Consider the following 23,777-nt stretch of genomic DNA (forward strand, 5'->3'; position numbering starts at 1 on the left):
CAAGTGTTTATGGTGCATTACCGCCACCAACTGTACAGGGGTCGAACAATAAAGAAAAGGCGGAGGGGTTGCTTAATCCACACAAACTAAAACATATTCCATAGCGCCATGGGCTCCCGGGCATGAGATGGTGGTACTGCTTGTGCCAGTAGCTCAAGTAAATCCTTTGCCGTAAAATGGAAACGCTCTGGTGCATCCTGGCCCGGGTACCTGGCCCAGGTATCCTGGAAGGATATTGACCTCATTCTGTCAGTAGAGGATGCCTGGTTGTTCTTTAAAAGTGCTTTCCTCACCATTTTAAATAAGCATGCCCCGTTCAAAAAATGTAGAATCAGGAACAGATATAGCCCTTGGTTCACTCCAGACCAGCACAAAAACATCATGTGGCGCACTGCATTAGCATTGAATAGACCCCGCGATATACAACTTTTCAGAGAAGTTAGGAGCCAATATACACAGGCAGTTAGGAAAGCAAATGCTAGCAGAAATGTGCATCCTGTAGCACAAACTCCAAAAGGTTTTGGGACACTGTAAAGTCCATGGAGAATAAGAGCACCTCCTCCCAGCTGCCCACTGCACCGAGGCTAGGAAACACTGTCACCACCGATAAATCCACGATAGAGAATTTCAATAAGCATTTTTCTACGGCTGGCCATGCTTTCCACCTGGCTACCCCTACCACAGTCACCAGCCCTGCACCCCCCACAGCAACTTGCCCAAGCCTCCCTCATTTCTCCTTCACCCAAATCCAGATAGCCGATGTTCTGAAAGAGCTGCAAAATCTGGAAAATCAGCCGGGCTAGACAATCTGGTCTCTCTCTTTCTAAAATTATCTGCCGGAATTGTTGAAACCACTATTTACTAGCCTATTCAACCTCTCCTTCGTATCGTCTGAGATCCCCAAAGATTGGAAAGCTGCCGCGGTCATCTCCCTCTTCAAAGTGATAGACACTCTAGACTCAAACTGCTACAGACCTATATCTACCCTGCCTTTCTAAGGTCTTCGAAAGCCATGTTAACAGATCACCGACCATTCCGAAATCCACGGTACCTTTTCCGCTATGCAATCTGGTTTCAGAGCTGGTCATGGGTGCACCTCAGCCACGCTCAAGGTCCTAAACGATATCATAACCGCCATCGATAAGAGACAATACTGTGCAGCTGTATTCATCGACCTGGCCAAGGCTTCCGACATTCATACATTATATTATCCAATAATAGAATCAATGGTCCAATAGTTGAAATGACCATTATTCCCAGATCCCAGACTGTAGCTTTAAACTTAAGCTGCTGTCCTGTTCAAAATGGAACTTGGTGTCATTCACTGATATTGTTAATGTAGGCCTACTGCAAAATTCACCTGAGCTCCGTAGACTGGTCTTCCCTGGCTGTCTGACACTGCTGGGAGCCCTGTCACCATTTGATCCTGCTAAGACATGATGAGCATAGTGTTGTGTACTGACTGCACTAGAAGGCTGCATTCTTGCGGGATCATTGCTGCGTGGTCAGATTTTTTAATGTGGCTGGGAGTGGGCGGTCAGACAGACGACTTTGGGATGACATTTTTGGGGGGGTTCGACAGATTATTTGGAAAGGTCCTCTTTCCGCTTTGTGTGCGTTAGTCAACCGATTGTATTAAAAACACATTTTTTGCATCATTCAAAGAGTCACTTCACTGCTTCTACTTCAGTAGCCTACCTCTCCTAGTTGGGCGTGAGAGTTCAAGTGTGACTAGTATGTGTGGTCTCATTGAAATAGAGTTGAAAGAACCGACGCTGGTGTAGAGAAGCAGGTACGGAGAGTGAACATTTAAAATTGCACAGACACGGAACAGGTCAGGAACAGCGTAATAACACAGGTGATTGAGTCCAGGTGAGTCCAATGAATCGCTGATGCACGTGACGAGGGAAGCAGGTGTGCATAATAATGGTGGCAGGAGTGTGTAGTGCAGGGCAGCCTGGCGCCCTCGAGCGCCCAGGAGGGAGAGCGGGTGCCACTCTAGGGGCGCCACTTGGCTACCAACCTGGGTGAGCCTGACAAGCCGGCTGAGGCACGGGCTCTGGACAAGCCGGCTGGGCGTAACATGCCGACGAACCAACAGAGGCGTGGGAGCCTGGCAATCCGGCAGAGGCGTGAAATCCTGTCGGTCCCGCTGAGGCGTGGGAGCCTGATGAGCTGTAAAAACCTGATGATCCAGCTGAGGCCTGACGTGGGATGGGCGCCTGCCGAGCCAGCTAGGGTGTGGAAGCCCGACGAGCCAACTGAGGCGCCCTCGGTTCAATCGGCGGCGGACTCCGGACCCGGCGTTACCACCAACCGAAAAGCCAGCACTCCCCGATGCTTCATTTGGTGGCTTCCGCATTCTGTAAGAACTGACACTGGAGTAGAGAAGCAGGTATGGAGAGTGAACATTTAATATAGCACAGACATGGAACAGGACAGGACCAGTATCAGAACCGGGTAACAAAACAACAAACGACAATTAATGCTGAAGCTGGGAACAGAGCTGGGGAACAGACAGATATAGGGGAGGTAATAGCACAGGTCATTGAGTCCAGGTGAGTCCAATGAATTGCTGATGCGCGATGATTGATGCAGGTGTGCGTAATGATGGTGGCAGGTGTGCTTAGCGCAGGGCAGCCTGGAGAGCGGGGACGAGAGTAGGATGCCTACATGGGCAGAGAATCAAGTGGCAGTTAACTTGAATATGATATTAACTTAAATATTATTACACTGTTGTTTACTATAGTGTCTGTAAATAAATATTGATAATGGAAAAAAGTGGAGTGCGCTCAACCAATGTGAGTCGAAGTGCAATCAACAAATGTAATCATTAAAAGCAAAAAGGCACAACGCGCACATAGGTTAGGCTACTATGGTGAGAGAGTTTTGCGCCTTTTAATTTTCATTAAATATTGATTACCCATTTATTTGTCTCTGCTTGTAAATCCTCCTCCTAAAAGGAAGGCGATAGCCTATAGGCCTATGCAAAACTTAGCAAGTGTTGCTGTCTTCATTCTTGCTGCTTCCAGTTCAGTAGCCATACCCGTGATCAGGTGCGAGTGTGGTCTCAATTAAATAGAGTAGGCTATAGCCTAGGCGTGGGCGGAGAAGCCCGGGGCAGTTATCGTTCCAAGGAAATGTACTTCCTAAATAGGCCTGTGATGAGGCTATAGTTTACAACATGACAAATAAGCTTAAATATTGATCACCCATATTTCTCAGTCTGAAAACCTTCCCACTCCTAAAAGGTAGGCTATAAAAAATAGCTCAAGGGAAAGTGCATGTCTCTCCAACTCTGCTCTCTTCAAACTATATCTAGCATATTGGCAGATATAGCCCAGTAATACAATATACGGGACAATCTCTGGTAATTTAACCTATATATTTTTTGTTATTTGTGCGAGTTTGATATTGCCTGTAGGGTGCAAAGTTCTAGGACCATGTCTGGCAAGTGAGCTGCGTCACATACACCTAAAATAACATTGCGGGACCAGTTCATGTGCTAGCGGGTGGGAGTCGAACAGAAAGCTAGCTGGTGCAGGCGGGAGCAGGATGAAGAAATCGGCCTGTGCAGACCTCAGTCTGTGCACCATGATAGTGACGCCTGTAACGTTAGAGCTGTTTATTACTGTGTCAGTGTGAAAAGTAGGGAATTAGCTAGGGAAACTGACAGATTAATAACCGTACATTGCCATACAGATTATTACATTGCAATGAAAAAATATCAGAATATCAATTTTCAATTGTTTGGCCGATGGTTTAGCCAAGTTAATTTACTTCTGAAACGGGACAAAACATTGGCAAGAGCTGACCCGACTGTGGTAGCTAATCGCTAGCGTAGCACTGTAAATAAACTTTTTTTTCTTTCTGTTAAGTCAACTAAAGAGTAGCCAGTTTCTGCTGTGCTTACTTTTACAACTCAGTGAAAAAAGTGCAACACGTACACACTGAACTATGCTCAACTCTCCTGTGCTGGTCAAGCCAGCCTTCCAGAAGCTTTGCCTTCACACAACCGGCCTGCTCCTAAATCCAGCACACTCCAAACAGCCTACCCCAACACTAGGAGGCATCCGGGTGGTCATAAAGCACATTGTTGTTGCTTTTTGAATCACATTACAATGATAAAACTGACAAAAATGCCATTTGAGAATGTGGGCGGGACATAACCCCCACCACAATATCTACATACACTATTGCTGTAATGAACACGAGGGGAGACAGAGAGCTGGTTTCAAGCACAGGGCGCAGTAGGTGTTTATTGCAAAGGACCACAGGAGGCAGGTAGCTGGGTCCAGGGACAGGCACAAGGTCATACACAAGGGATCCAAAAGGGCAACAGTACAGGCTGGGAAAAGGCTAGTAACGTAGTCCAGGAGATCAGGCAATAGGTAAAATAACAGGAAATCCGATAGGGTAAAGTACAGGCAGGGAATAGACAAAAGGCACCATTAGTGAAGCAGGCAAGAACTATCATACACGAGAGGAGTAAATCACAGTGGAAACCCCCCCTCAGCCCCTTTACTTTCAGTGCAGCAAACTCTCTCCAGAAGTTCAGTGAGGATCTCTGAATGACCCAATGTTGACCTAAATGACTAATGAGGATAAATACAATCCACCTGTGTGTAATCAAGTCTCCGTATAAATGCACCTGCACTGTGATAGTCTCAGAGGTCCGTTAAAAGCGCAGAGAGCATCATGAAGAACAAGGAACACACCAGGCAGGTCCGAGATACTGTTGTGAAGAAGTTTAAAGCCGGATTTGAATACAAAAAGATTTCCAAAGCTTTAAACATCCCAAGGAGCACTGTGCAAGCGATAATATTGAAATGGAAGGAGTATCAGACCACTGCAAATCTACCAAGACCTGGCCGTCCCTCTAAACTTTCAGCTCATACAAGGAGAAGACTGATCAGAGATGCAGCCAAGAGGCCCATGATCACTCTGGATGAACTGCAGAGATCTACAGCTGAGGTGGGAGACTCTGTCCATAGGACAACAATCAGTCGTATATTGCACAAATCTGGCCTTTATGGAAGAGTGGCAAGAAGAAAGCCATTTCTTAAAGATATCCATAAAAAGTGTTGTTTAAAGTTTGCCACAAGACACCTGGGAGACACACCAAACATGTGGAAGAAGGTGCTCTGGTCAGATGAAAACAAAATTGAACTTTTTGGCAACAATGCAAAACGTTATGTTTGGCGTAAAAGCAACACAGCTGAACACACCATCCCCACTGTCAAACATGGTGGTGGCAGCATCATGGTTTGGGCCTGCTTTTCTTCAGCAGGGACAGGGAAGATGGTTAAAATTGATGGGAAGATGGATGGAGCCAAATACAGGACCATTCTGGAAGAAAACCTGATGGAGTCTGCAAAAGACCTGAGACTGGGACAGAGATTTGTCTTCCAACAAAAAAATACAGTTTTATATCTTTATGTTTGAAGCCTGAAATGTGGCAAAAGGTCGCAAAGTTCAAGGGGGCCGAATACTTTCGCAAGGCACTGTATAGTGACAAGTTTGTTATGAGAAGACATTGATATTCACACAAGTTCAACACACTGTTTAGTTTTGTGAGCCCATCCTCTTAGGGAAGAACAGTTAGATATCCAAAATAGTTAGTAAGGATACCTGGGGCCCTATAAGTTGGATAGCAAGTTACATGAATGCATAGGTTACTACTACTACTGGGCAGACCACGGGATGTACTGCAGGTTAACCCCGCTGCCTAGCTTAATTAACATGTAAATGAAACAAAAAGTTAAATGTCCATTTTGATTCAGAGCCCAATCTGACCAAGAAGGAATAAAACAATAAAATAAAAATGGTCCTTCTCGCCACACTGACGGAGCTAATGATAGTTCATAACTGCCCCAGGTCATAACTGTCCCCTTAGTAGTTCCTGTGGTCGGAGAGTTTTGGCAACTGATGTTGACATCAGCTGTAGGTGTCAGTGGAAACCGCAAATTCAGTAGATTGACAGCAGCTCTGTTCCTGCAGGGGAACTGGAGGGACACACAGACAGAGGGGGGCTGAACCTCAAATCACTCCCTTCCCCTTGCCTCTCTATTTGCATGTCTTCGCCATATGCACAAGTGTTTAAAAGCTGAGGGAGTGAAAATGATCAAGGGTGTAGGGGCTAGTTTGACCAACCAATAGCCACTTTGGTCAAGGCTGCAGGCTTCAGAGCAAAGTGCTATCCCAACACGCAGTTTGTGCAATTTAAAAAAAAATGTTTGCAGTTTGTGCAATTTGATACAAAATAATTGAGAGACATGCCTAATTATATTACGCATGCATTTGTTTATGTCTTGACACATGTAACAGAGGAATCATTCAAGTCATGAGTGTGTTCTGAAGTTGATGGGTTTATTGATCCCCTCGTCACTCTCTGGAAGTGACTCTGAGTTTCGCCACTACACATGACAACAGAGGGCCTTTCAAGAGAGTTGGTAGAGGCAAGGGGGTGGTTTGGGATTCATCAGTGGAATCAGTGACAGGCCTGCTTTTATAATAGAGACTCATGCAGAAGCTTGTAGGAGTATGGTATGACACAGGGGTGCAACTTTCAAAGGGGAAGCGGGGTCATGTCCCCCCCAAATACTGAAATTGCGTTTTTGCCCCCCCTCCACACAGATTTATCATTGCACTGTGCTACATAAAAAGTGACATTGGTGTGCGTTAGGACCATGCGGACGCCACAGAGCAGTCGGGTAGGCTGTTTGGCGGTGTCAGCCAGATAGATTTAGGACTAGACAAGCTGTGGAAAGGTAATGCTTCTGAAAGGCTGGCTTAGAACTGGCAAGGGACAGTTGAACAGAGGCAGCAGCTGACAGTGTGTATGTCTTGAGCATCATTCAGTGTGTATGTGTTGCGCTCTTTCTCTGAGTTGTAAAAGCAAGCAGAGCAGAAACTGGCTACTCTTTAGTTGACTGACTTTAGCTAATGTTTCATCTCCTCTCAACTGAGGTAAATGAATTTAGCCAGTTCAGCTCTAGCCTCTATCTGTAAGATAATAGCCACCTCATTTCGCTATCTAACAGCTCTTGTGTGTATGGAAATGTTGTTTTGTAACCTTTGTTTTGTCCCGCCAGCTTTCGCCAGGTGATGTACCACCAAATTTACTAGCCAAAAGTATTATTTTTGCCTCAATTACACTAGGCCTGAATCAAACCGGCCAAACGATTGAAGAGTTTTTATTAGTCAGTATAGCAATGTAACGTTATTGATCTGTCAGTTTCCCAAGCTAATTCCCTACTTTTCACACTGAAACAATAATAAACAGCTCTACAGACTTTACTGTCATGGTGCACATTCAGTTCACAACACTATCCTTCTCATGTCGTAGCAGGATCAGATGGTGACAGGTGTCCCAGCAGGGTCAGACAGCCAGGGAAGACCAGTCTACATAGCTTAGGTGAATTTTGCAGTATATTATAACAATATCAGTGAATGGATAAAAAAGTTCCATCTTGAGTTGATGGGTAGGTCTACAGTGGCTACATGACAGTAGCTTAAGTTTAAAGCTACAGATCTGGGAATAATGGTAATTTAAATTATTGAACCATTGATTCTATTATTGGATTATGTAATTAATTAATGTATACACCAAGGTAATTCATTGTCATGCCTGCCTCATCTTAGCAGGATCAGATGGTAACAGGGGTCTGGTACATATGTGCCAATGAGAGAGACATGTTGGTCCTCAATGGATAGTGGTAAAATACAGAAAATGTACAATTATGGAAAAGGCAGGGCAAGCATATTACAACTGCAGAAGATCCAGTTGTATGCTTGCGCTGGCTTTTCCATTGTAGCTACCCTACCAATTCATTATGTAGTGGAAACCTGACCCACCCATTATATTTTTTAGATGTATCAACAAAGTTACAGGTTATTAGAAAGGTTCAGAATGTATGTGAAAGATCACAGCACAGTTAAAAATATATATGTCAGATGGAAATCATAAGAGGGTGGTACACGGAGATAGTTGGGATGGACAGAGTAGCTGAGGGGTGGGTTTAAAAGCTAATGTTCTATAATATAAAAATATATGTAATGTTACCGCATGTGTTTAAGTACTATCTTTTCAGATGTAATTTATATTAAAATAACTATATTCTTGCTACGTAATTACTGTACATGCCATGTACAGTGCCTTCAGAAAGTATTCCATTGTAATTCCACATTTTGTTGCGTTATATTCTGAATTCAAAATGGATTAAATAAAAACATTTCTCAGCCATCTACACACAATACAACCTAAGGACAAAGTGAAAACATGTTTTTAGAAATGTTAGCAAATTTATTGGAAATTAAATACAAGAATATCTCATTTACATAAGTATTCACACCCCTGAGTCAATACATGTTAGCGTCACCTCTGGCAGTGATTACAGCTTCAGCTGTATGAGTCTTTCTGGTTAAGTCTCTAAGAGGTTTGCACATCTGGTTGTACAATATTTGCAGTTTAATATGTTTGTGTTCATTCTAGGGAAGCCAGCAGCAGGCAGTAGTCAGTGCCAGGGATACCCCTAGACCCAATAAAATCAGGGAGAAAATTAATACACAATGTAGACAAAACGAGCATAAATTTGAACAGCAGATCAGCCCAGGAGAGGTTGATGAAGTACATTCCCCAGGGGAAGTTAAAGAAATAGATCCCACAGGAGAGGCGGAGGAAGTAGACTTCAATATCCACGTCACACCATATCAGCCAAAGCCAAATCTAGTGGTAGAGCAGAAGCTGTCAAACTTCGGTTTCAGGAAAGGTGGTACAAAGAATTCCAGTGGCTCCACTATAGTCCCAGTATCAAAGGAGTCATGTGCTTTTCCTGTACAAAAGCTTTTAAAAGCAAGAAAACACCTCTTGCAAAAAATGCAGATCCTGCATTTGTGCACTCTGGATTTTGAAACTGGAAAAAGGCACTGGATAAGTTTTCTTCACATGCATGCAGCCATGCACACAAGGTTGCCATTACCACTCACTGTCAGCAATCAAAAGCCCGTGGACACCCAAAGTTCTACAGTAAGAGCTATAAAGCAGAGTGAAGCAAAGTCTTGATTTAGGAAAGTAGTGGTTTCTGTCCGTCTTCTAGCGTTTCAGGAATCATCTCTCAGGGGCCATGAAGCTACCGAAGGTAATCTGTACCAGCCACTGAAAGTTAGAGCTGAAGATGATCCTGTACTCACTACATGGCCGAAAGGCAGTCAGGATTATATAAGCTCACAAATCCCAAATTAAACCCAGAGTTTATTGGCCAACAGCATTGTGAGAGACATCACAAAAGATAATCCAATATCTGCCACTGCTCCAGTATTCCATAATTATTGATGGTACACAAGGGGGAACAGAACAAGAGTCATTCTGTATCCGTTATGTGGATCAAAATCTGGTTTCTCTTGAGGACTTTGTATGTTTTTATTAAGTCTCCCTATCAACTGGAGAGAACCTGTCAGAAGTTGCCACAAATGTGCTACTCCACTTGAACTTACCTCTATCAGGTCTGAGTGCACAAACATAACATGTCTGGGGAAATCAAAGGAACACAGGCTAGGGTGAGAGCAGTGCAGCCACTGGCTCTGTATGTGCATTGTGGCCCTCTAGTCACTCAGGCTGCCTGCACATCTTCCTCTGTGACATGTGATGCACTGAAGTGGCTCCACAAGCTCGGCTGCCTGTACAACCAGTCAGGCAAATACAAAACAACATTCAAGGAAATAGTGTGGGTCATTCACAAGCCTAAAGCCCCTGTGTCCAACAAAGTAGACTGTTAGGACTCCAGCACTGAGGTCTGTGTTGGGTCGATACGAGTCTGTGCTGCTCAGCCTGGAGGAAATTAGCACATCTGATTAATCCGACACAGCAACAACAGCAAGAGGGTTGCTGGCTGGTTTGAGAAGGGGATCACAGTCCTATGACTCCTTGCAGCCTTTGAGGTAATGGAAGAGTTGGAATGCCTCAATCGCACCTTACAAAAACAAACAGGAAAGTTGATGGGATACTTGCTGCAGTGGACTGTGTTAAGACTACAATGAAGGCAAAGAGATCAGAGGTGTAATTTCAACAGATCTACAGCAGAGTGACAGAGTTGATTGCCAATATAAAAATCCAGTTTATTCAGATGCCCCACATCTGTAATCCACCAAAGAGCTTCACTGGCAATGCTGCTTCATACTCACTCACATCCCCAGAGGATTTCTACAGGGCTAAGTTATTCAATGTGGTCGACATAGTTGATGTGCAGCTATCGGAGAGGTTCAAACAGGGTGGCCTGGAAACTCTGGCTAAGCTGGAGGAAGTTCTTCTCTCTGGGGAGATGGATGCTGCAGTGGTGGACCAGTATCCAGAGTTGAACAGGAGATCACTTGAGGTGCAGCTGGCCATGTTCAAGATGCAATACCAGTACAAAACAAGTACAGAAGCTGCATCTGTTCTCAGAAATCAGCTGCCTGAAGTCTGCAGTGTTTTTGATCAGGCAGAAGCCCTCATACTAATGGTTGACCCTGCATCCTCTTCTGAAGCCAAGAGGAGTTTCAGTAGTCTAAGGCGGAAGACCTGGCTCAGAAGTGCATTGGTGCAAAGCAGTTTGAACCATGTGGCAGCCTGTCACATTCATTGGGACAAACTGGATGAACTAGACATGGAGAAAGTCTGCCAGCTGTTTGTCTTTGAAAAGATAGAAGTAAGAACAGACAGGGTGAATACCTAACCCTGAGTTTTATTCTTCAGTGGGACAATACACACATTTCAATGCCAAAGACACCAGAATGGCTTTCCAAGAGATGTTGAGTGTTCCTAAGGGGTCCAGTCCTAAAACAAGGTTTGAATAATCCTGCCAAGTAATGGTTCCCAACCAAATTTACTGAGCTTGAGCAATTCTGACAAAAACGAAATATGTTTCCCTAAGAGTTGCACAGAATGATTTACAGCTATAATTGCAGCCAAAGGTTCTGCCAACACTTTTTTAATGTTTTTATTTAACCAGGCAAGTCAGTGGCCTACACTGGCCATTGAAAATGATCAGGAAACACCTGATGGGGGTGGAGACAAGCACAAAGACAGGTGAAACAGATCAGGGTGTGACAAGGGAGTAATCCGTTGATGATTGTCTGACAAAATATGCACAAATGGTCCGTCTTTTGACGGACAAACCCATCTGAAAGTAGTTGACTTGAGTTGTGCTTTTGAAGAAACAGAAACAGACAATGATGTATGTGTTCATGTGTCTGAATGTGGCCATAGCCCAAGGATATTTTCTTCTTTGTTATCACTAGTATTACACTTATATTATCTGTGTATAGTCCAGCTATATGATTAAGGGAATGTTTGGAATGAATGTAAGCCCAAATATCTGACTTGATTACATGATTATATCTTGAAAATATAGTATGACTTATTGAGACGAATGCTGCCTCTCAGTCAACAACATTCTCCTTCATATAGTATCTATTGACTGTGTATTGGATATAGATAACATGTCCTGAGAAAATTACCCAGTACGCTATGGAAATAAACCACTGGAGTCATAGCCTTATCTCAGTCAAATATACTGTGCATGCTTGACTGTTGTGTGTATATGATTTCCTTGAGCTGCTGTACACCCTCTCTTCCCCTAGTCTACTGATGTGCTTCCATGACTTCAACAGATTTGTTGATGATACACCCAGTAACATTGTTAATAAGTGTGCGTGTGTGTAAAGATGAAAGATAAACAGGATATCTGTCAGCGTCCCACCCAGCCACACACAGATTCCAGCCCCCCCCCACCCCCTTAAAATGTCCTTTTGGAACCTACAGTATGAGTAAAGGTGATCCGTGACGAAAATAATTGCTTTCGGATCTTGTGTTGCTTTCAGGCCTTTATGTTCACTTTGCCTTACTACTGAGCTAAACAGTGTTACTTCGACCGCCTGCATCTGGGTCTTACCTTGATTCCTGATATAAACCAGCAGCTCAGGCCCTTCCAGGTTCTCTCAATCCAACCGGAGGAGACAATCCGGCATCGGAACGGCAGGTTTTGGATGTCAAAACCTGAGCTCATTACACAGATAAAGGACAGCGGAAATCTAATGAAGAAGAAGAAAGAAAAAGGGGGGAAAACCTGGATAAAGTTGTATTCCCTGGAGTTGGTGAAAGGAAATGCAGTAGGTGTTCCTCCTTCCATCTCTTTGTCTAGACATCCAGAACTTGACGAAGTCCCATCCCAGCTCGACGCAGGAGAAACGAAAGGGTACTTTGTTCATCATAAATTAGACATCTGTGTCTGTTGATGGACAGCTGTGAGATGTTATTCTTTCCATTAATCCAATGACTCTCTCTTTTTGGCTTGCAGACTGGAAAATGGCAAGGCTCTACACTTTTTCTTTCTCAGCCTTTACAGCACGGGCCAAGAGAGAAGCAAAATGCCATGCTTATTAATGTGCAGGAATAAAAATGTATCAAACATTTTGACTTAAGTTCCAAATGGCCTAATAAGTCAAATGGAAAATTCTTCCAGATACTGAAATACTTGATTCCGTACGATATACTGTATTTAATAAATCACAGCAATCACACAAGAGCAAACAACCAAGAGGTCTGCTCAAACTAGACAGATGAAATCACAAAACATGACATCGTCACCTTTCTCACTCCTTTCCCACTAGATTAGAGTCATAACCCTCTGAGCAGCGAGTAAATCCGAAACTCCTATGGAGAGGGCAGGGCTGTGTAAAATGTAATATCTTTATTTGAACCACATGTGTCGCAAAATCACAAATTCAAGGTAACAAACAGGTTTGACTGTAGGGAGGAGTTGTAAAAAGAAGACCTTAAATACCTAGCATTGCTTTCATTGGCATGTGGTATAACCAGTTATTCATGACTTACTTCATAGATTGAGAAAACCGATTCCTTTAGCAATAACAGGCACGGAGGTCAGATAGGAGCAAGCACTTTGTGACATCGGCTGATGTAAAAAGGGCTTTATAAATACATTTGATTGATTGATTGAAGTGGATAAATACTCAAAGGCACAGGGGAGCAATATTGCAACTTCTCAACTAAATACAGCGTCTTCCAATAGTGATATTTTTAAAAATAAAACTCCATGTATTTGATTGTAATGGTGTACATCTCTGCGAAACATGTTGGTATCCATTTGATCCAGTTTTGGGTTCAAATAATATTTCAAATACTATTTCACATACATTTCAAAGTAAGTATTCAGATATGTTTTATTTGAAAAGACAAGTAGTTGAATATTGGAAGGTATTTGGAAATACACTTGGAAAGTATTGACATGTATTTGAAAATTCTCAAATACACTGGCTGTGTCTGAATACCCATACTAGTGTACTACATACTTAAACTGCATACTATTTAGCACGTACCGTTTAGTAAAAAGTATGCCACGGCCGCAAAGCACCTGAGAAGGTGGAGCGGGGCCAAATGAGGGTGGATTATTTTCAATAGACGTATCGCATTTCAAGCCTGATAATAGCTTATTTCCAATTTTATTAATTTCTCTAAACTCTGAATAAAATAGGAATGGAGTTATAGGCCTACTCACATTCGACCTATATCGTAGCCCATATCACCCATCTATCCTATTTAAAAAAGACTGAAGACTGGTTCCATTTCAACATATTTAGTAGTGAAACCAAAGTGCTGTAACATATATAAATTAAATCAAATAGCCTAGTGCACAAACCAAAACTCTTCAGATGTTCATATCAAAAGACTATTGCACAGAAAAACGTGGACAGTCGGGTGCATCGCAAATTCTGAACCGCTGGACAGCAACATATTAAACTAAAACACTGATCATTAGGAATGAGATAAGAATGACTGCAAAGGCTTGACCCATAAATTAAATAATAAAATCGGTAAACTAGCCTACAAAACTAAAACAATCCATATGTTGAAATCAAAAGGCCAGATTAACATGACATCAATAACGCAGCCACATCCCGAGTCCCCAGTTCCCACACATTCAGAAATAAGAAACCCTTAAGAAATAAGAAATCCTTTTGAATACGAAAACAGAAATCTACAAAAAATATATAATTTTAACACCACCGCAGAAACTTCGCTATTCTGCATCTGCCCAATTAAGAAGTCTAGTTTTGTTATTTGGCTACTTGAAGGGAACGAGAGCCTATCATTCGCAACCCACCTCTTCCAATGCATTGTGGAAAAGTGTGCATCGAATTCTACTAGATGAAGAGACAAAATTAGTATAACATCCTAGCATTTAAACAATACTTGATTTTCAAATGTCGCACAATATGAAACAAATTTTTTTCACATACTCAAATGGCCTACAATTTAGGACGCAGGAATGGATATTCGGACACAGTCAGTGACTCAAATATACTCCGATGCATTTAACCCAGGTATTTGAAAATAGTATTTGAAAGTACTTTCAAATAGTAGGCTATTTTTGGAAAATACCTTCAAATACTTGCAATAGAAGTAGTTGATTTAGGCCACATTATTAGAAAATACTCAAATACACAGATGTTTTATTTGATTTGAATCCAGGTCTGATTTGATCATCTGTAAGCTGAAATTCCAAGTAAAGAACACATAAACATATGCTCCAATAGCCTACCAACCTAATGCACTGGTTAATAACATCCTGATGCTGTTCTGATATCGTTGCCTGTTACATTGCATCTGGTATGGTTGAAGTGAAATGTGTTGTCATTTGTTTAAAAAAACTTGCCCAAAATTCCAAGGTATTCCAAAAAATCCTGGTTAGAAGATTCCTGGAATCAGGAGAGAACAAGAAGGACATCTGGTATCCTCCAACCAGGATTTCTGGAAAACCTGGGAATTTGGGGAAATGTTGCAGATTTTTGCAACCCTACTGATGTAATAAAGGGGCTATAGCCCATTTGGTCCTACTGTACTGTGGTGTAAGGCAGCGTTTCCCTCTGGTTGAGGTCAATTCCTACTTGGTTGTGGCTTAAGGCTGGGCTTTGAGTTAGGAACATTCTTTCATTCATCTGGAAGTATCACAGACATTTCGGAAGGCTTTAGGTAAGTGACGGACGGCGCAGAAAACGCTTTGGAACCCGTCAGTATAAGGTACTGAAGCTTTAAAATAATATCCACACAGGCAAACTTTGGATTCACTGGGCCAAAGGCATTACAGGGTATAAAGACCAGAACACACATACAAGGAGATAGAAAAGGGCACGGTAATATCAAAACAATCACAAAATGTGTGAATTCATCTCATAGAAAACAGTAGAACAATAGAAAACAGCTAGAGAAAATCAAGAAATTGATTTCTCATTCCTGGTTTTTAAGGTTAACTACTTAAGGTTAACCTCAGACCTTGACTGTGGGTCTGGCTCCATGGCAGGGAAACACTTTGCAGCAAAGGGGTACGTGGGATACGTCAAGGAGACCTTATGGCCGGTATTGGTGCATGAAGGACTACTGTACTCTGAGCCCCATGCCTGGAGTGAGTAATAAGGAGACGGAGACTCCAATAACCGTATACAAATCCTGCAGTAGTACAAATTCGTTGTGAAAACACTTCTCCAAATGCTGGGCAAGCTAAACATCACTCAGTCTGCTGCTGCGCAGTCTACAGTATATCCTATGTTTTTTTTCAAGCAGTTCATCAGGTCTCACAACACCAGAGGGCCAGGAATGACACACGGAGGAAAAAACACAAAACTTTTCTGTCATTGTCGTCATCTCCTAGTTCTCTTTCATTCCCATGTTTCACGAGTCGATATAAAGTCATTCTAACCTCATTCTCTGGACTGATCATTTTGCTTTCAAAAGCAGTTGTCAAATAAAACTGTGAGACTAAATGGCTCTGGAGCATACAAACCCCAACCCCTCTCTTCTTTCTCACTTTCCTCTTCCCTCCCTCCCTTCCTCTCCCTCTCTCGTGTTCCAGCTTGAGAGCCTAGGGGATGCTGTCCCGTTGGCTCACATCTGTTCGTACAGCAGCATTCCATTGAAAATGGTGAGAGGCTCTACGGAGTGGGCCAGCTTGCCCATGACGAGGTCAATGCAGACCGTGTCTCCAACCTGGAGGGGAAGGATGATGTTGAACACGGCCAGGGAGCCGGGGTTGATCTTGGCCTCAGCCACTGGCTTGTTCTCCAGGCCCTCTGGCTGGTATCCCCCGGAGTCTACCCGGGCCATTCCGTAGTTGGACTTGGACAGCACCGCCTCGATCTTCTCGTTCTTGTGGCCCGTCAGGATGGCGCTGAAGAAGTAGCGTCCATCAATGGGCGCTGTGAAGATGCCTGGGGAACACAGAAACAGAGAGCAAAAGGTTAGAGTTAGTTTAGCATACTCCACTGATGTTGAAGGCAATAACATTTGCCTGTTCAGGCTTATAACTTGGTTTGAAAGTTAGCTCATTCTACATGAACTAAAACAATGGTGTAACTAACTAGCTAATTACTGTACATTGTGAGTAGAAGGTTAATGTTTACGGTCAGTGCCGTTTCAGATTAGGGAGGACGATTTTTCTTATTTCTATTACAGCATATTTGATGACTGTCATTCATATTTCATTCACCCAGCTCAATGTAACTTTGATAGGTTTAGGCTACTACGTGATACTCGAATTTGCCCTATATCCATCATGAGGTTACTACAACCTAGCCTACAAATGAATGTTTATAAAGTAGGTGCACAGGTCGAAAGACAAATTGAAATAATCAAGGTGAAAGACAGTGTCACATTTAATACCACCTTGCACACATGTGCCGGCATCCATCTGATCTGGGGTGTAATCATTAGTCCAAACAGTTGCAAAACGGGAACGTTTTGCAACTAATACAAGAGTTTCTGCTGGACAAATTCAGGTATATCCCTCCCCATTCCATTCCGTTTGCTTCCATTTAAGACTTTTTGCAACAGAATCGGTGGAATGAATACACCCCTGATCACCTGCACACACAGTTCATTTTCATAGCAGCCACATACAGCATAATCACTTTGCTTGTTGTATAATTCCTTCTCGCATCTACCCGCTCTCCTCCTCTCACCTTTTCATTTTGCTGGTTGACCTCAGACCTCACACAACAACTGTCTGTGACCAGGTGCAAAAACCTCTCCAAGCCAAACCTTCATACCATAACCGCTACAGAGCCTACATCGTTGTCAGCGAATTAGAACTAACACGTTAGTGAACGCACAATCCAATCCATGTGTTCATTCATGCAGTACAGTGTGCAGCAAGAAGTTTAGCAGTTACACCGGCGATCCCAGGTGGCAATACATTTAGAAAACCTAAAGCTGACTTTGACTTTGAAGAGTTGCAGTATTGGATAGCCTTAGCTAGCTAGCTAGTATACAGTGGGGAGAACAAGTATTTGATACACTGCCGATTTTACAGGTTTTCCACCTTACAAAGCATGTGAAGGTCTGTAATTCTTATCATAGGTACGCTTCAACTGTGAGAGACGGAATCTAAAACAAAAATCCAGAAATCACATTGTATGATTTTTAAGTAATTTTAATTTGCATTTTATTGCATGACATAAGTATTTGATCACCTACCAACCAGTAAGAATTCCGGCTCTCACAGACCTGTTAGTTTTTCTTTAAGAATCCCTCCTGTTCCCCACTCATTACCTGTATTAACTGCACCTGTTTGAACTCGTTACCTGTATGAAAGACACCTGTCCACACACTCAATCAAACAGACTCCAACCTCTCCACAATGGCCAAGACCAGACAGCTGTGTAAGGACATCAGGGATAAAATTGCACAAGGCTGGGATGGGCTACAGGACAATAGGCAAGCAGCTTGGTGAGGCAACAACTGTTGGCGCAATTATTAGAAAATGGAAGAAGTTCAAGATGACGGTCAATCACCCTCGGTCTGGGGCTCCATGCAAGATCTCACCTCGTGGGGCATGATCATGAGGAAGGTGAGGGATCAGCCCAGAACTACACGGCAGGACCTGGTCAATGACCTGAAGAGAGCTGGGACCACAGTCTCAAAGAAAACCATTAGTAACACACTACTCCGTCAGCGCACGCAAGGTCCCCCTGCTCAAGCCAGCGCATGTCCAGGCCCGTCTGAAGTATGCCAATGTCCATCTGAATGATCCAGAGGAGGAATGGGAGAAGGTCATGTGGTCTGATGAGACAAAAATATAGCTTTTTGGTCTAAACTCCACTCGCCGTGTTTGGAGGAAGGAGAAGGATGAGTACAACCCCAAGAACACCATCCCAACCATGAAGCATGGAGGTGGAAACATCATTCTTTGGGGATACTTTTCTGCAAAGGGGACAGGACGACTGCACCGTCTTGAGTGGAGGATGGATCTTGGCCAACAACCTCCTTCCCTCAGTAAGAGCATTGAAGATGGGTCGTGGCTGGGTCTTCCAGCACGACCCGAAACACACAGCCAGGGCAACTAAGGAGTGGCTCCGTAAGAAGCATCTCAAGGTCCTGGAGTGGCCTAGCCAGTCTCCAGACCTGAACCCAATAGAAAATCTTTGGAGGGAGCTGAAAGTCTGTATTGCCCAGCGACAGCCCCGAAACCTGAAGGATCTGGAGGTCTGTATGGAGGAGTGGGTCAAAATCCCTGTTGACATCTAGTGGAAGCTGTAGGAAGTGCAACTTTATCCATATCTCAATGTGTATTCGGTAGGCCAAGCTTTGAAAAACTACAAACCTCAGATGTCCCACTTCCTGGTTGGATTTTTCTCAGGTTTTCGCCTGCCATTTGAGTTCTGTTATATTCACAGACATCATTCAAAAAGTGAAAAGGCTGCCCCCTATCCCAAAAAGGTTATTAAGGAACAGCGGGGATTGTGAAGTAACACAAACATAGGCACAGACACAAGCATACAAACACATGATAACATACACACTATACAAACATGTAGACATGGATTTTGCATTGTAGATATGTGGTAGTGGAGTATGGGCCTGAGGGCACACACTTAGTGTGTTGTGTATTCTGTAATGAATGCTATGTAAAGTTTTACTGCCTTCATTTTGCCGGACCCCAGGAAGAGTAGCCTTGGCAGCAGCTAATGGGGATCAAAAATACATACAAATACAAATTCAGTACCTGTCCGCGGGTCATAGAACTCTCCCTCGTTGACAAAGATCTTGTCGAAGACGATGGTGCCAGCGTTGAGCACGGGGTAGGTGAGAGCTGCAGAGAAGGAGAGCTTGGGCACATTGGCATCAGCACCTGGCATACCTGCGGGCAAAATCACATCAAGTCTCAGAAAATAACCCAGCAGGAGTAGAGGGAGAACATGATTTTTATCTACACCATATGTGATTTTTCATTGTTCTGACATGAGGAAATCTATTTTCACGGTTCATTACAGACAAAATGGCAAGGTAAATAAAGTGTAGGGAACATAGTGAGAAAGATGTTTTGCTGTAATAGGCTAATCTTCTGTAGATCAGACGCAGCTATACTGCCTTTGTGATGGGAATGCTACAGAATGCTACATTTTAGTAAATACTTTAACACTTTTTTTTCTTCTTAAAACTGCATAAACATTTCACTGTTAAATACCTGTTGTATTTGGCGCATGTGACAAATAACATTTTATTTTGATGTAATGGGGTGAAACACACATCACTGTTGAGGGCATTAGCACATTGCAACAGTAGGACTCAAATGCAATGATAAAACAAACATGAACATACCTTGTTCACCTTTGAGACCTGGAATGAAGAAGACAGGAAGAGATGAGTTCAGTAGTTGGACCAATTCAAACTGTTCAACCATGTTTGTTTTTAAGTATTCATTACTATTTTTATTATTTTTTCTTTCTGAAAAGTGTGTTGTGACTTTGCACTTGAAATAAATTGTGATTTGATGTCAAACATCAACATATAGCAAAACAACACTTCCTGAAGCATTAACACATATTATAAAGGGTTTATATGGTTCCTGTTACCTGGTGGTCCTCTGGGCCCGTTCTCTCCCAGCCTGCCCACAGGTCCGTCCCTACCTTGAGACCCCTTGGGGCCGGGCAAGCCTGGGAACCCTCTTTCCCCAGAGGGACCTGGAGGACCAGGCAGGCCTGGGGTGGTGGGAGGCAATGACAACAATATTAATACATGTAACTTTCTTAATTTACATATATTTAACTGAAATAATCAGTGTTGACCCAAAGACTGCCTGTTATTGGACACAGGACATTCCAGACTGTGTTAACAATACAGTGGAGGAGTTTTCTCATTCAAATATATAATTGAATTCCACCCACATAAACAGAGGACTCATCTTTGTATCTGTGCCATTCAGTGTTAATTTTGTCAACAATAACTATGATGAAAAATACTTGTTAGAAGTTAGAGGTAGCCTAAATAGTCATTATTTTACAGAAAATAATGTGACTAAAATGGCTGTGACTAAAACTAGACTAGAGTTTAAGTCCAGTTATTAACAAAATATTAAATGACAAAAATGTGATTAAACCAAAATTCACGCTGGTGCCATTTTAAAATAGTCAAGTGTCTTCTTCTTTTGTGTTTGAAAAAAAGCATAACGTTTATATTGGTGATTTACTGCCACATGCAGTGCTGGATCCTGAACCAAATATTGTATGTCATTCATTTATTTTGACTGCTAAATGGCAGTGATATTTTTGTGTTGTCATGTAAGCCAACACAATTTGAAGAAGAATACATCGCTCCCGATCAATAGGAATCCCCACCCAGTTTACTTCTTCAAATGGTGGAAGCCCTTAACCCCATACACCAGAAGAAATTGGCCTTTATGGATAGGGCCAAATTGAAATGTTTCCAACAGAATAATTATAAAAAGCATATGCATGACCAAGGTAGCAATTAAACACTTTGGAGACTATGGGGAAATGAGATTGATTCCAAAAATTACACTGTTGTTTGTATGTGCATTTTACATTTACTATACTTTTCACAGCATTTGTCAATAACAAAATCTTAAAATACTCTGGATACACTCAGTAACATAATAAGAATATTAATTGACATTTTGGAGTAGGTGCAAGATAAGAAAAAAAATATTACAAGGGTTTGAATGAGAGGTCTAACTGGTGTCTCCAAGTGGCCACACATAGCGGAATCTAATCAGACCTACATACTTAGGTTCAGTATTCATCCTCTGTAAAACTTCAAACAGGTCCTCCTCTGATGAAGAGTAAGAGAGGTCGGACCAATTTGCAGCGAGGTATATGTCCATTTTAATATGAAAAAACTGAACACTACAAAATACAAAATAACACCGTGAAACAAACAAAAGAGTCCTGTGTGGCACAAACACGGAAAATATCCACCCACAAAACACAATAGAACACAGGCTACCTAAATATGGTTCTCAATCAGGGACAACGATTGACAGCTGCCTCTGATTGAGAACCATACAAGGCCAAACACAGAAATAGAAAATCATAGAAAAACTAACATAGACAACCCACCCAACTCATGCCCTGACCATACCAAAGACAAAATCAAAGACAAAACAAAGGAACTAAGGTCAGAATGTGACAGGTAGTTCCATTCTACGCAGTCAAAAGCTTTTTCTGCATCTCATCTCCACTACAGGTTCTTGGTCATTATGTTGGGATTTGGGGTAAACTTCTTGTTAACAAACTATAGTTTTGGCAAGTCGGTTAGGACATCTACTTTGTGCATGACACAAGTCATTTTTCCAACAATTGTTTACAGACAGATTATTTCACTTGTAATTAATTAACTGTATCACAATTCCAGTGGGTCAGAAGTTTACATACACTAAGTTGACTGTGCCTTCAAACAGCGTGGAACATTTCTGAAAATCATGTCAATGCTTTAGAAGCTTCTGATAGGCTAATTGACCTAATTTGAGTCAATTGGAGGTGTACCTGTGCATGTCTTTCAAGGTCTACCTTCAAACTCAGTGCCTCTTTGCTTGACATCATGGGAAATCAAAAGAAATCAGCCAAGACCTCAGAAAAATAATTGTAGACCTTCACAAGTCTGGTTCATCCTTGGGAGCAATTTCCAAACATCTGAAGGTACCACGTTCATCTGTACAAGCAAAAGTACGCAAGCATAAACACCATGGGACCACACAGCCTACATACCGCTCAGGAAGGAGATGGGTTCTGTCTCCTAGAGATGAACGTACTTTGGTGCGAAAAGTGCAAATCAATCCCAGAACAACAGCAAAGGACCTTGTGAAGATGCTGGAGGAAACAGGTACAAAAGTATCTATATCCACAGTAAAACGAGTCCTATATCGGCATAACCTGAAAGGCCGCTCAGCAAGGAAGAAGCCACTGCTCCAAAACCGACATAAAACAGCCAGACTATGGTTTGCAACTGCACATGGGGACTTAGACCGTGCTTTTTGGAGAAATGTCCTCTGGTCTGATGAAACAAAAATAGAACAGTTTGGCCATAATGACCATTGTTATGTTTGGAGGAAAAAGGGGGAGGCTTGCAAGCCGAAGAACACCATCCTAACCGTGAAGCACGGGGGTGGCAGCATCATGTTGTGGGGGTGCTTTGCTGCAGGAGGGACTGGTGCACTTCACAAAATAGATGGCATCATGACGTAAGAAATTTTGATATATTGAAGCAACATCTCAAGACATTAGTCAGGAAGTTAAAGCTTGGTCGCAAATGACAATGACCCCAAGCATACTTCCAAAGTTGTGGCAAAATGGCTTAAGGACAACAAAGTCAAAGTATCAGAATGGCCATCACAAAGCCCTGATCTCAATCCTATAGAAAATTTGTGGGCAGAACTGAAAAGGTGTGTGCAAGCAAGGAGGCATACAAACCTGAGTTACACCAGCTCTGTCAGGAAGAATGGGTCAAAATTCACCCAACTTATTGTGGGAAGCTTGTGGAAGGCTACCTGAAACGTTTTACCCAAGTTAAACAATTTAAAGGCAATGCTACCAAATACTAATTGAGGGTTTGTAAACTTCTGACCGACTGGGAATGTGATGAAAGAAATACAAACGGAAGTAAATCATTCTCTCTACTGTTATTCTGACATTTCACATTCTTAAAATAAAGTGGTGATCCTAATTGACCTAAAACAGGGAATTGTAACCAGGATTAAATGTCAGGAATTGTGAAAAACTGAGTTTAAATGTCTTTGGCTAAGGTGTATGTAAACTTCCGATTTCAACCAGTCTAAAGCCACATAACTGTTTAACTAAACCCGACTGGACCTCTGTGCGTAAAGTAAAAGTATACAGAAAAAAATGTAACTACCTGGATTAGTGTGGCTATAGCTAGAGTCACAGCCAAAATTTAGCGAGCTGGCTAAATAGCACAGCCAACATTAGCTATGATCCAATGTTACCTCGCCAGTCATTATCAAGCTAGCCATCTAGCCAGCCAGATGTGCCAGCCAGTCGATCCTATCCGTCATTTTGATGTATCCTCGTGTTCTAACAGGTCACTATCAACTAGATCTATATCTACTACAAGTTCAAAGACAGTAAATCATGATGTAGTAGGAGTGAACAAGTCAGGGAGTTCTTTCCTCGTGTATGTTTCAGCCATCTTCACAGAGTCAAATATGCGCTCACCATTCTTGGTTTCGATTCACAAAGTCGCCGGGTAGCGCAGGCTGCATGCCAAGCCAGCCTGCTGCAGGAGCCTCATCTGTGGGGAGAAAGCCCTCCTCTTCTGATGTAGTATGGGAGAAAGATCCGGAAAAATTATGATTCTGGCATCTCCGTACTTGAGCTCTCCTTTTGCTCGGGCAGGAGAGAGGATGCGGACAGTGTCCTGGCACCGTAGAAATTTCATGACAAATGCCCTATGTGCAGCCGGGCCAGGTAGTCAC

General features: G+C 42.6%; 1 protein-coding gene across 1 annotated transcript in view; it reads right to left on the reverse strand.

The window, feature by feature from the left end:
* Nucleotides 1–12,709: 12,709 nt before the first annotated feature.
* LOC110497543 (EMILIN-1) overlaps nucleotides 12,710–23,777 on the reverse strand; it is a 76,967-nt gene continuing 65,899 nt past the window's right edge. Inside the window, exons 5-8 of the mRNA XM_036954478.1 lie at nucleotides 19,903–20,028; nucleotides 19,649–19,666; nucleotides 19,053–19,187; nucleotides 12,710–16,260 (exon numbers count right to left, since the gene is read on the reverse strand). Of these exons, the coding sequence (XP_036810373.1) occupies nucleotides 15,938–16,260; nucleotides 19,053–19,187; nucleotides 19,649–19,666; nucleotides 19,903–20,028 (602 nt within the window). The 3' untranslated portion in view covers nucleotides 12,710–15,937. The remainder of the gene's footprint in view (nucleotides 16,261–19,052; nucleotides 19,188–19,648; nucleotides 19,667–19,902; nucleotides 20,029–23,777) is intronic.

This window comes from Oncorhynchus mykiss, chromosome 19 (assembly GCF_013265735.2).
Source record: "Oncorhynchus mykiss isolate Arlee chromosome 19, USDA_OmykA_1.1, whole genome shotgun sequence".
In the NCBI taxonomy this organism is placed as follows: Eukaryota; Metazoa; Chordata; class Actinopteri; order Salmoniformes; family Salmonidae; genus Oncorhynchus; species Oncorhynchus mykiss.